The 13,675-nt window shown below is 35.5% G+C and overlaps 1 protein-coding gene across 1 annotated transcript; it reads left to right on the top strand.

Annotated features, from left to right (window-relative positions):
- The first annotated feature begins 933 nt into the window (after nt 1-933).
- Nucleotides 934-10,421, top strand: LOC131803900 (cuticle protein CP14.6-like). The gene is made up of 4 exons (XM_059125788.1): nt 934-1,129; nt 5,345-5,499; nt 7,583-7,661; nt 9,557-10,421. Exons 2-4 carry the CDS (start codon nt 5,351-5,353, stop codon nt 9,707-9,709), a joined length of 381 nt encoding a protein of 126 aa, XP_058981771.1. The 5' UTR covers nt 934-1,129; nt 5,345-5,350; the 3' UTR covers nt 9,710-10,421.
- The last annotated feature ends 3,254 nt before the right edge of the window (nt 10,422-13,675 follow it).

Genomic DNA, 13,675 nt, shown 5'->3' with positions numbered 1-13,675 from the left:
TGTCTTTGGTAAATATTTTATTTTGGGACAATTGAAGAGAGCTTGGCATGACAGTTCAAAGACAGTTTTTTGCCCTATTGAGGTCACTAAATGAATAAAAGTTAAATCGACTTGTGCATATAGAGGGTGGATATACATTTATGTAAATTCGTCGAGGTTAAACTTTTTATGGGATATGAGAAATAAACGAAAAAATGTCCATCTTCGTATCGGAAAGTCCTACAAGGCCCACAATATAGTTTCTTATAATTGAAATACCACACGAATTGTATGTTCTAATGAATATCAAAAAATCAAGCAGCATTATTTCTATTCGCAAAACATTGAATGATGAGCATGCACAACGCCCCATTTTTCTCTGTTCATTGTTGTTGGTGTGTGTATTTTTTGTAGAACTGCCTCATCCAGTGGTGGGGCTATGAGAACAAATTGTAGAACCACTTGTTACGCTACACCACATACAAATGTTACGTATACGACACAGTTGCATCAATTGCAACGTGAATGGCAGTGCATCAAAGCTTTACTGTGTTGTTGTTGTTCTTAAACAAGCTTTTCATTCAACGATTTGCAGATCTGCCGGTATTTGCTCTCATGAGATGAGCAAATACCATGACTTTGTGGGCTCTCTATCTCGCTTTTCTGCCGAAACTTGTAAATGTGTTGGGATGTTCGTTGAGATGCTTTCGTGTTACGTTGCAGCACATATTGTTGTTGTTGCCGCTGCTGTTACCATTAGAAACGAAACAACATGGCATTGTTGTTCGTTTACCTGTTGCCGCCGCACTTGATGTAATAGCTGTATAGCATTTTGCGAGAAGATACTCACAACCCATGGCATCGAAGATATGGCTATGTGGGTATGTCAGAAGGTATTGCAGCATGCTTGTTTCGGCGAACGGGTCGTCGATGGTATAAAAACGTTTGCATTTTCTAAACAAACAACAAAGCAAATCTGTCGAGTCTTAAGACGTGGTCGTGTCACTCAGCCAGAAAACGCGTGTGTTCTTTAACATCGAAATCAAAAAAACAAATTCAACAGAACACCAACTGAACATCCTTGCAAAGGACATTCAAACAAAAAGAGAACCGTTTTGAAGTGTTTTAGAGAAAAATCTTTCAACAAAAAGTGAGTTGCGCTGATCGTATTCCAAAATGAGAACATTATAAAATGTTGTAAAGAAGAAGCAATTGGTTATAAAAAAATACAATTGGCACAGCCTTAAAAGGAAAAAACTGTGTGGACCAATTAAAAGTGGTCAATTGTGAAAATAATGCTTGTTAAAACGGTACAATATCCGACATTTCGATAGAAAATAAATATTGTCTGGTGAATAAAGTCTTGTACGGAAAAATATATTTAGTAAAACCTAAATTAAAAACAAGTAAGCAAAGGCTGTAGTCGAGCGGGGCAGACCACGTAATACCCTACAACACAAGAATATGTTCGAAGTCCCCTTATATCCAAATCCATTGTGGAAGATTTCGTTTTTGAAATAATGTCAAAGAGCCCTGCCCAGAGGTTACCCGTAGAATTTGGCCAATATTTACGCACTCCATAGCATTGTTAAGTATTCAAAACAATTGCACACGAAAGTTGTGGTCAACTTTAAGCCTCTAAAATGTACATCCTAAGAACAATAGGCTTCACTTCCGACCCTATCCCCATACAAAATTTCGTGAGGATTTTACGATAATTGCGACATGCATATAACACCCACAAAACGTAGTGTTGAGGGGTGTAAAAAATTGCATGCGATAAAAAAATATGACAAAAAAGGAAAAAAATGAAACAAAAGATATAACTTTTTTATTGGTATTTTATCCCGCGATTTTCTTAGATTTTATTCTTTTCTGGCAAGGGGACTGATGGGAATTGTGAAAATCGGAGCAGCAGTTCTTGATTTATAAGCAGAATAAATAAGATCAATTTTTTTACATATATATTGTACATATTTTTGCTATATATTCGATTTCTTGGCTATTAGCATCACTTTAGTCACTTTAGTGGAAATTTTCCTATTTTCTAACATAAAAGTAAGGATCTATTTTACCAACTAATTGGCCGATGGCCCAAATTGGTTGGTTTCTTCCCAAATTAAATAATTGTGGCCTATAGAACAACTGCAAAAACAGGAAAGTTTCTGTTTTCAACCCCTAAATATCGTGCGATCATCTCCAAAAACAATAGGGTTCTATTCTGACCCTAAACCCACCTCCATTTTCAATTTCGTGAGGATCGGTTTATAATTGCGACCTGTGGCTTGATTACAAATTAACATGGACGGACGGACAGACGGACATACGTAGCTAGATCGACTCATCTCGGCGAGATAGGAAGATCCATATATACTTTCCTATGTGGGAAACCAATATTTCGAGGTGTTACATAATTTTTGTCCCAATCAAACTTATAATACCCCCAACACATAGTGTTGTAGGGTATAAAAAGTCCAAATTTATGTTGTGCTCTCAGTTCTCCATTGGAATTGAAATTACTTTCATAAACTAAAGTTCGGTAATTTTTCTTCATAACATCTTTACCAATAATTGCAAAAATATATATCAAAACAATAGATGGCGTCACATTACACGTCAATGAAATGCTGGGATAGATAAGCAATCGTGCTAACACAAAATAATCGATCACTAAATAGTCCATTCATAATATTTCAGCTATAATATCCAACCGCAATTGAATATTTCGGGTTCTTAATATGTAGAATCCCAAATCACTACTATTTGGCATAGCCCTCATACAACCTATATCTATATCTCTCTTATATCTAATTAAACTATATAAAAGGTTTCAGATATATGTTCTTACAAAATAAGCCGAAATTTTGTAATGTACCTTTAATAGTTAGTAGAGACCACATATAGTTATACATTCGGATTTTCTGCATTTTGAAATCTCATCCCCAATTTCCAATCAAATTGACTGTAATTTCAAACTTAGATGTTGTGAGGCTCCCAAACCAATGTATGCCCCTTTTTGCTAAAAATACAAAGCGGAAGACTTACCTTTCTCCTTACCAAGTAAAAACAAAGTATAAGCGTTCGACCACAAAACCGAACGTTCTGACATAGAAACTTGGTACTTCATCCTTATTTTAAAGATTTTTTCCATACGAATTGTCTGTAATTTCACATTTTGTGTTCCTATTGGATGAAAAATATCTCTATAAAAAATTCCAATACCAGTTTTTGTATTAGACCTATACAGTTGTCCCGCTCAAACTGTTGACCTTCTCAGGTCGTTGATTAATTTTGAAGATTCCATCTACGTTTTCCAACCAAATAGACTACAGTTTAATATTTTGTGTTTAAACATAAAAACTTCAATGTAAGCATTTGTATACCCTACACCTCAATGTGGTCAGGGTATTATGCCTTTGTGCATTTGTTTGTAACAGGCAAAAGGAAACGAGATAGACCCATAGTTCCTTTTGATGATCTGCATAGAATCACATTCTGAGTCGATTTATGTATGTCCGCCCGTCTGTCTGTCCATGTATTTTTGTTAACAAAGTACAGGTCGCATTTATTGTCACAGATGAAATTTTGCAAAGTTATTTGTTTTACTTAAGGAAGAACCCTATTGAAATTGATGATAATCGGTTAAAATTTAGAAATAGCTCTCATATATATCTTCGCCCAATTTTCTTTTTTATTGTGCACCAAACGTGTAATATTAGCCCAAATAGTATGAAAATTTCCAAAATTCATCGAAATTGCTTCGGATGTAGCTATAGTTCCCTATATATAATTCAACCGATTTGTTATTTTTGTCCTCCGCAGCAGTAATATGTACTCCGTAACAACGATATTCGGGGAACTATATCAAATACAGCTCAGAAATACCTTGCCACGTTTTATCGAGATCGGTTCAGATTTGGCTATACCTCCCATGTATATCTTTATCCGATTTCAAGTTAATTGTGCGTCAAATAGTTATTATAAGCCCTATAGAAAAGACACAAATGACTCCACAAAATTTAGTAGAAATCGATTCAAAGGATATTAAATTCTTTGGACTTTAAATCATAACTATAATTATAGTTGGTATGATGTAATCCTCACAAATTCCCCATAAAAACTTGTATTTATTATGTGAAGCTCTACTAAACATGCAAATTTCTTAAAATATTGATCCTAGACCTACCATGCATCATATCGATCTTCCTATTTCTCAGAGCTGAGTCGATCGCGGTACGTGTGTCTCTCCGTCCGTCAGTCCAACTATGACCCGATCCTCACGAAATTTGGCATGGAGATAAGTTTGAGTCAGCATAAAAGCCTATAATTTGTGGAGATGATCGCCAACTTTGATATTTTCTTGAATTGAATTGAATTAAATTACAGAGAATTACTGAAAACAGTTCAACTGTGAATTTTCCATCAATAGATATGACCTTAATCCGAAATTCAAGGGACTACATTGAATTAAAGTCTTGAAAAAAACTCTTTGCTGTGCCAACTTAAAAAATATATAGACAAGTTTTTCCACTAAATTGGACGAATTATTAAAAATTTTCAAAAAAAGGAATATCAAAAAATATTCATTATGAAATCTCCTTTCTATGCTATAAAGCTTCCTTCTAAATATGACACCTGATTTTTATCCCCGTGTCCCCTTCATCCACTCCAGTCAAATTCATTTACGACTATTTAAGATGCTTCCCAGCATGCAACCACCATCTCTTGAGTCACTACAAATAAACATCCGAATTCACCAACAACATTGTGACAGTTTCCAATTGACTGTTTGTTTACACTTCGTTTCACTTTCGATTAAAAATATTGTCAATTGTAAACGTTGACGCTACTAAATGTCATCCACTCACAATTTATTTGCATGGAAAACTAGATTCTTGCTGAGCCATCGATGCAGATCACATGGCTGCGTCCAATAGAGGCAATGCTTCTTCTTCACGAGGAGCCAATGCATATACAATAACGAAAATGTAATATATTTTCAAATAATTATTAATAGAATTGTTTTTATTGAAATAAATTCCTGGAAACGTAGTAAAACACAATTTATATATTCTCTTAGTACTTAATTGAATTGTTGTTACAAACGAGCATCTTTTAGTTGCAAACGATTCACAACATGTTGTCGTAATACAATTCCGAATCATTTGTTGCTTTTCACTTTCGATCTTTCAGTTGAAAATAGCAAATTGTTTGCTTCCATAAATTGTACCATCATTTGTTTAATTTATTAACCTGACATTTGGAACAACATTTTACTACGAAAGCAAGCACAAAAATATGGTTAGATTCCATGATTTATGGCAACGTTTTCTAAGGCAATTTTTCTTCTATTTTTATTTTACAGATCACCATGAACTCCATTGTCTTTGTTGCGCTTTGTTGTTTAGCTGCCGTGTCGGCTCAAAGAGGCATACCACCACGTCCAACATCGTTTGAAGGAAATGCTGTCATTCTGAAGCAGGATTTCAATTTGAACCCTGATGGCTCGTACAACTACAAGTAAGTAGATCAATGCTTTCTGAAAAATGGGAACTTTTTAATTTTTAGCACACAACATTTTATTTATACCCTACAACACTATTGTGACTGGTATATGGGTCAAAACTCAATAGCGATGATGGACAAGTTGAGTCAATCCGTCATTCTTCTGTCCATGTTAATTTGTAATCACTATGGCCCGATTCTTAGAAAATTTGCACGGAGTCATAAGGGAAGCCTTCGGTCATAAGGGAGCCTTTGAATTTTGGACATGATCGCAAAATATGTGGGGGGAGGAAAAGGACAATATACAGAATTTCTTCCTGATTTTGCAGTCACTCTACAGGTCAAAATTATTAACCAATACTGCGGGGTGTTAGGGCTGAAGCCGAACTTTTTGGAAGTCCATTGAATAGCATTTAGCAAATGGAATGCATGCTTTTTTGTGAAAACAAGTAAAAGCTCCAACATTTTAAGGAACTTTCAAAATGCAAAAGTAATCCAATGAAATACTCCGCTATATTAGGTGCTATAGGGATATACAAAAACGTGACAGAGAAAGAAATGCCTATTACGAACTCCAAAAACCTAGTTTAAGATAATTCTGTTGAAAAATGTAGCTAAAATCATAAAAATCCCGAATATTCCGAATATTGGTAGGTACCGTTATATGGAAGCTACATGAAGACGTGAATATTTTTTGGGCAATTTTCAGTCATAGGAAGCCCACTGCGATGTGACAAAAATCGTCAAAAAAAAACGGAATATATAAAGACACAGTTATGTGAGCTATATGAAAATGTGGATTTTTATAGGCAATTTTCTATCCAAGGAGGTAGCACCCATTATAAAATCCAAGTACCAAATTTGAAATAATTGCGGTGAAAATGTGACACAAGTCATCAAAATACCGAATATCTGGAGGTGCAGTCATATGGGACCCTCACCAAAACATGGACCTATATGTACAGTTCTCTGCAATGATGTTTCGTACATACTGAGAACACATACTTCCAATTTACAGCAAATTCGGTTCGAAATTGTGACTAAAACACCCAAAACAGCCGGTGCATGTATATGGGATCCATACCAAAATTTGAACCAATATAAACAAATACTAAGAGTCCTGCAGACCTAAAACTCATCTGAGTAAACTGAGATTTTTTTACCTCTAGTAAAAGCCGAGTTCGAATTTTAGAGTTTTCAAATACCAAAAGTCGATATCGGAAGTAGATTTGTATATTCCTCTTAAAAAAACTTCTGACCTACCCACGAATCTCAGCTACCCAATGCAACTTGCGGTGATTATCATAAAGCTTTTTCAAGAAAAAGATTGGCCAAGACGAATGGTCTGTTGACAATAATGGGATGGGAGTCTTTGCCGAAGAAACTGGGCTTTTATCATATCAAATTTCATGTCACAATGAACAATTCTAGCAAGCTGTGTCAATTTACTCCGATTTCAAGGGTCATCCACCGTGAAACACATGGTGCTATATTTTTTCCCGGCCGATTTTGCAGCCCTCTGTTCATTAGCCACGTTGAGTCCCTTTCTCTCGGCAGTTCTTCACATAACTGCTAGCCTCAAACCAAGCATGCATTATTACCTGGAGTCAAACTCACACGCGGTAGGTTGATACTGAAAAGAGTATACAGGGAGCTACCGTTGTATTGGGGTCTTTACGAAAACGTGGAGCAGCATAGCCAATTTTTTCATAGGCCATTACAATATTCAAATACGAAACTTGACACAATTCCTGTGAATAATGTCGCAAGACAATCAAATACCGAACATAGGGAGGTTCTGTTATTTGGGGGCTATACGAAGACTTGGACTTGTATGGCAATTTTATGTCACAGGCCGTACCATTACGAAGTGCAAATACGAAATTATCAACCTACTATAGTGATTTCCACAGACGGACAGACAGACGTACGGACATCGTTAAAACGACATAGAATTGTATGCTGATCAAGAATATTTTTCAAAAATTAATCTGCTTTTTTGCATTATCCTTATTCTTTATATTAGATTTTATGACTCATAATTACATAAAACTCCCAAAATAATTACTTTATCATCTGTTTCATTACTTTTTTCCAGCTACGAAACAAGCAATGGAATTCGTGCCGACGAAGCTGGTTATCTGAAAAATGCCGGCAATCCCCAACTAGAAGCTCAGGTAAGTAACATTTATTAAACTCAAGAATTAAAACACTCAAACATTTCGTGCATAAGCGTCAAATTTAAAAGTTTTAAAAATTTATGCCCAAGTTGAGTAGTTTATCTTTTTTGAAAATACAAAATTTGCATAATTATGTCATTTAAATGTCTACTTTATCTATGGGCGGTACATCAAATGTCAAGATAGGATTTATGAAGTGGTTGAGGTGTGTGTGGCCGGCAACCACAAGATTGACACTTGAGGAAAGGTTAGAGTTTCGAAGCCAGCAACAAAAATATTTGTCAATGAAGGCTCAAAAGCTCTGTTATTTAATGTCAGAAGTTTAGGGCATACCTTAAGGCGCCTATTAGGCTGCAGTTGGTCATATCGTTGCCATATTAAGAGACAATATAAATATATCCAAAACTGAGAAATTGGAGAAAAAATTATATAGCGAAAAGATTCAAGGACTTCCACACGAAAATAAGAAATAAGATGTTTGCTAAAATCAGTACATCTTCAAAATATTTCATTTATATTACTCCAAAGAGGTTAGGCAATATCGGTAGGCATTTTGGCTCCCAAAGAAGGATATAATTACAATTGATATGTTTTTAAAGCTTTAGTCGGAATCGTATAGAATATTTATACCCTGCGCCACATAGTGGTAAGGGGTATTATGTCTTTGTGCATTTTTTTTGTAACATGGAGAAGGAAGCGAGATAGACCCATAGTTACTTTTGAGGATCTTCAGAGAATCACTTTCTGCGACGCTGTATGCATGTCAATCCGTGTGTCTGTCTGTCCGTCTGCCCATGTATTCTTGTGAAGAAAATACCGGTCGCATTTATTATCCGATTGAGCTGAGATTTTCCAAACAATATTTGTTTGCCCCGAGGACGAACCCCATTGAAATTGGTGGTAACGGGATCAGATTTAGATATAGTTCCCATGCATCTTCATTCATATTACCCCAAATCGACTGAATTTTGAATTCATCCTAGAAATCTGTACTTCAAATGTGGTAAATCTGTTCAGATATAGCTATAGCTCCCATATATATGTTTTATCCGATTAGGGGTTTAAAGTCCCTCACAAGCGTAAATTGCATTCCACAACAATGATCTTTGGTACCGGATATCAGATAAAGCTCTGAAATGAGTATGTCAAATATTGTCAAGATAGGTTCAGATTTGGATTTAGCCTCAACCGATTTCGGGTTAATTGTGCACCAAATGGCCAATATCGGTCCTGATTTAATTCAGTCTAAAAGTACATGGAATTCGGAGAAAATTGGTTCAGATATAGCTATAGCTCCCATATGTGGAGCTCGGTTCCGATATATATTTTTTTAATATAATCCTTCTCGAAGTAATATCATGCAAATAATAGCAATGTTATTTGGTATAAAAGATTAAAATGTCTCTGTCAAATTTAATTTAATTTAATTTCGATTCAGAATTGGATATGCCACCCATATATTAGTTCCCTGTGAAACCAAACTGTAACTGCTCCAAAGCCAAATGTTGATAGGTGGTATGATCTACTTCAAATAAATTCTTTTGTTAAGGGAGCTATACTAAATATGCATAGTGGTGTAGGGTGTCATATAGTCGGCCCCGCCCGACTTTTGAATGTTTCTAACTGGTTTAATTCTGTAAAAAATTTTGACACAAAACAAAATCTACCAATTTATTTTATAGCGCATTACATAAATGACGTTTTTAGTTAATAAATTTAACATTACTAATTATTTAACAAAGTTGGGAAGCTCTTAATTGGTAAAAACAAAATATCCATCCAATTTTCCTAATATTGCTTCGTAAATTTTTATACAGAAAATTAAATTGTTTGTACTTTATTTGACATATTTTATCAAATCAATAATATTTGTTTTTTTATTATTATTCCAGGTCATGCAAGGTTCTTACTCTTACACTGGTCCCGACGGTGTTGTCTATACCATTACCTATATTGCTGATGAGAATGGCTATCGCGCCGAAGGTGCCCATATTCCCACACCACCACCAGTGGCTGCTCCCGGTCCACGAGGACGATTCTTTTAAGTGAATTTCCCAACTATCCCAGCAGAAGAAATTTCTACAAAAGAATACTACAGCCACGAAACATAAATGAGATTATTTCACACTACTTCACAGGCAAAAACAAAAATAGTTGTGTTCTACGATGTAAAAACAAGAAGCTGCAATTTTTCCTTAATTAATTATCACGCAAAAGTGGCAACACTTGAGAGTAAAGCAAACACACACAATCATTTATTAATCAACAATCTTTTTACACCTTAAAAACCCGCAAAAACAACACAGACCATGCAACAAACATTTCCACAGACATACATACATATGTATTAAATACTCAATATTATACTTTACCCCCCCTTCTCTTCTACAACCCCTATAACCTTTCTTATACGATTAGCAGGAAGAGCATTGTTTATATCTATCTCTATATATTTATCACACACACACTATGCACTTGTTTCCATCATCTTGACATTTTCACATCTCTTGTCGTTCTCCACTGCGCTATAGTTTCCAATCGATTTATCTGCTTTTCAATGCTGAAAGTATTTTTGTGATCATTATCTATTTTCATATACTCTGGTATAACTTCTCTTAATTATTTAACAATTTCTGTTGTTTTTTCTATTTTCCATAATTTTTATTGTATATTTTTTTTCGCTATTAGTTAATAAACATTTATTTTTGTAAAAGAAATCTGTTTTGTTTGTAGAAATTAAAATGACATTTGTTTAAATTATTTGTTTGTATAATTTCGAAATAAGTTTGTTTATTTTTACACAAGAAATATGGCAACTACGCAATAAATAAACTTGCGATAAAGAAAACCTTACAACTGGGCTTTTTATTGTCAAACACACAGCCTCAAATCTAAGATGGAATTGAACTTTTATGGGATGATGTCTTAGATAAATATGCAGCATATAACTGCATAGATCCTCTAATTATGGGACGTGGAATGTTCGGAATAAAAAGAAGCTTTAAGCGCATTTAGACTAGTCATTTCAAATCGACTCGACTTCTAAAACAAACGTTCAAACGTTGTTTAGATCAGTTTAATATGATATTAAATGTCAGTCAGCAGGTATATATTTACATTCGCACTTTTTGGTTTTGCAAAAACAATTGCTCGAAAATTAGATCAGTAAGGAAAGGTCAAAAGTCGGGCGGGGCCGACTATATGATATCCTACACCATTATATGTATGTAGAGCTCCCGTGATAATAAAAGGCTTATCCCAGCAAGCATTTGGAAGTGAGTGAGTCACTTCCATTTTAAGATGCCACTTCTGCGACGCTTCTAATCGTAACAAATGCGATAGTATGTACATTTACAATAACAAAACTACTGTTGTCTACTTTCTATCGTCACGTAGTTACTACTTAGTGGCGCCAAGAACGGTAAAAGAAGGTGTCGCGTGTGCAGACACTGTCTAGTGACTGCCATCGGATAAAACAGTGATAGTTTGAAATCATTTACGAGTTGAACAAAAATAAGACTTTATTCTATCTGAGGAATATAAGACACTGTGGCGCAGTGGTAAGCATGCCAGCTTTTCTCTCTGAACACCTCGGTTCGATTCCCAATCCAGGCATCACATTTTTAAAACGAAAAAAAAATGTTTGAGCATTTCATCTACTAAGTAAATAGTTCCCTGCACATGAACATTGGAAAAAGAGACAATAACAATAAAAATAAAAAAATAAATGCTTAAGTCTGGAGTAAAAAAACTTTTTTTTTTTGAGTTTTTTTCACTTCCAATAACTATCGAGGAAGTGACTTCCACGATCATTAGAAAACTATCGCGGGCGTGGTTCATCTCTTCCCAAAGGATGACCCTTCCGGGGTGAGAAAGCGATATCAGACGCGATGATTTCAATGGCTTAGGCGTGACTTCTAAGTGATTTGGGGGATAGATTTTGCTTGCTGGGATATTGGGAATTTATGTGAAGTAGATCATACACACTATGAACCTTATGTGAATGCGTATCATGGCTTTAGAGTATTCACAATTTGGGAACTATATCCAACTCTGAATTGATTTTCAACAAATTTGACGATGGCTTTTTTACATCTAGTACCAAATAACATTGCAGTACGAGTATTAAAATATATTATTAAACAAATTTCATTGGAGCAATAGATATACCGAACCGAGCTTCACCAACAACGAACAATTCCGTTGAATATGAGAACTCTATCCAATTTGGGATGATATTACATATATGGTGGCAATAACCGTAAAATCGGATGATGATATGTAAAATCTGAACTGATCTCGATAAAATTTGGCAGAGGTATTTTCCAGCTATATCTGATGTCCGGTATCAAATATCATTGTGGTGGTGTGAACAGGGTTGCCCATATTCGACGGACCCATGCCATATTTGGGCCCATTCCAATCGACGAGGCTTGTCCGCAGGCAACATTCTTTGCGTTAATTGAATTTTGTACGGGAACAAATGCAAATCAATGCGAATAATCCGTTGTAAAGTGGACCGAGCCATGCCCAACTGGGATGTTCTTGGGGGACCTCTCAACACTGGCAGCGATATTCTCGGCCGATCGCCTTGGTCGACTTTTATATGACCTCTTCGGATTAGAAAGAGCCTTACCAGTCGAAAATTTTTCGTATAAACGCTTAATGGTGTTCTTAGACGGCGCACTTCTCACATTTTTTAATGTTTTAAAAGCACGTTGAGTTTTCACAATTGACTTCTTCTGTTGAATGTAAATTTCAACTATTTCAGAGCGCTCGCGTGGCGTGTATTGGTTCATGGTAAAAATCTGCTTGGACTGACGCTTCAAACGCGGTATGTTATTAAGCGATGTGACATCTCTGTCAGAAGTTATGGCGTTGGCAGACGGGTCCGTCGAATATGGACAACCCTATATACATATTACGCATGTGAGGGACTTTAACGCCAAATCGGATTAAACATATATATGAAATCTCTATCTGAACCGATTTTCACCAAAGTTTGAAGAACTTGCTTCTGGGCTGAATTCCGTCAGAAGTGCCAAAATTCAATACATTTGGGCTGATATTAGGCATTTGGTGCACAATAAAGCTGATATCAGATAAAGATATATATGGGAGCTATATCAAAATCTGACAAAATTTTAGGCACTGCATCTGATATCTGGTACCAAAGACCATTACGCATGTGGGGGACTTAAAATATATGGGAGCTATATCCAAATCTGATCCGATCATTATAAGAATTATGGGTCTATCACGCTTCCTTCTCCATGTTACAAACAAATTCACAAAGGCAATACCCTGATGAAGGGTATAAAAAGGAAAGAAGTGATGTTTATGTCAAGTTTTTCTCCAATATTGTGATCAGATGAATATATTTATGAAAAGGTTGATTTTAATTAAAACAAGTAAGCAAAGGCTACAGTCGAGCGGGGCCGACCGTTGAATACCCTACAACACTATAATAAACGATACAGTTTATATAGGCGAGATACTCGAAAGAATTCCAGTAGATATTGTGACAAATAATAAAAGAAAACCATCAGGTTTCGTTCTCTAATTTTCGAATAATAGCAATTTAAGCTAATTTGCTCATTTCCAATTTATTGGTAGATGTTGCACGTAAATGGTCTTCCTAGATCTGGAACAAATATTTCCCAAAGACCTATAATCTCTCAGAAGTGGCAAATGATTAACATTTATTATTGGTTTTTGACTGAATCGCATCTATATGAGATACAGACATTTGACTATATTCTTTTACGAAATCAGCGTTAACGAAATAGTCAGAAGTGCGTCTTTCCTGTATTTGTGAATTCTCCAAAGAGTCACTGGAATAAACATTTTCGTATTTTGTCTACAAAAGTTGACAAACTCCTTTACACATTGAATATTTTTGGATGGCCATCCAAAACTGCTTGGCTTTTGCAATGTCCGGTAACCCCCATTCAAATGTGCGTGAGGATCGGGCGATAATTACGACCTGCTGACAATTTTGCAGTTGTTTG

This window comes from Musca domestica, unplaced genomic scaffold, assembly GCF_030504385.1.
Source record: "Musca domestica strain aabys unplaced genomic scaffold, Musca_domestica.polishedcontigs.V.1.1 10, whole genome shotgun sequence".
NCBI classification, from domain to species: Eukaryota; Metazoa; Arthropoda; class Insecta; order Diptera; family Muscidae; genus Musca; species Musca domestica.
This window is presented reverse-complemented; position numbering and strand designations above follow the sequence as displayed.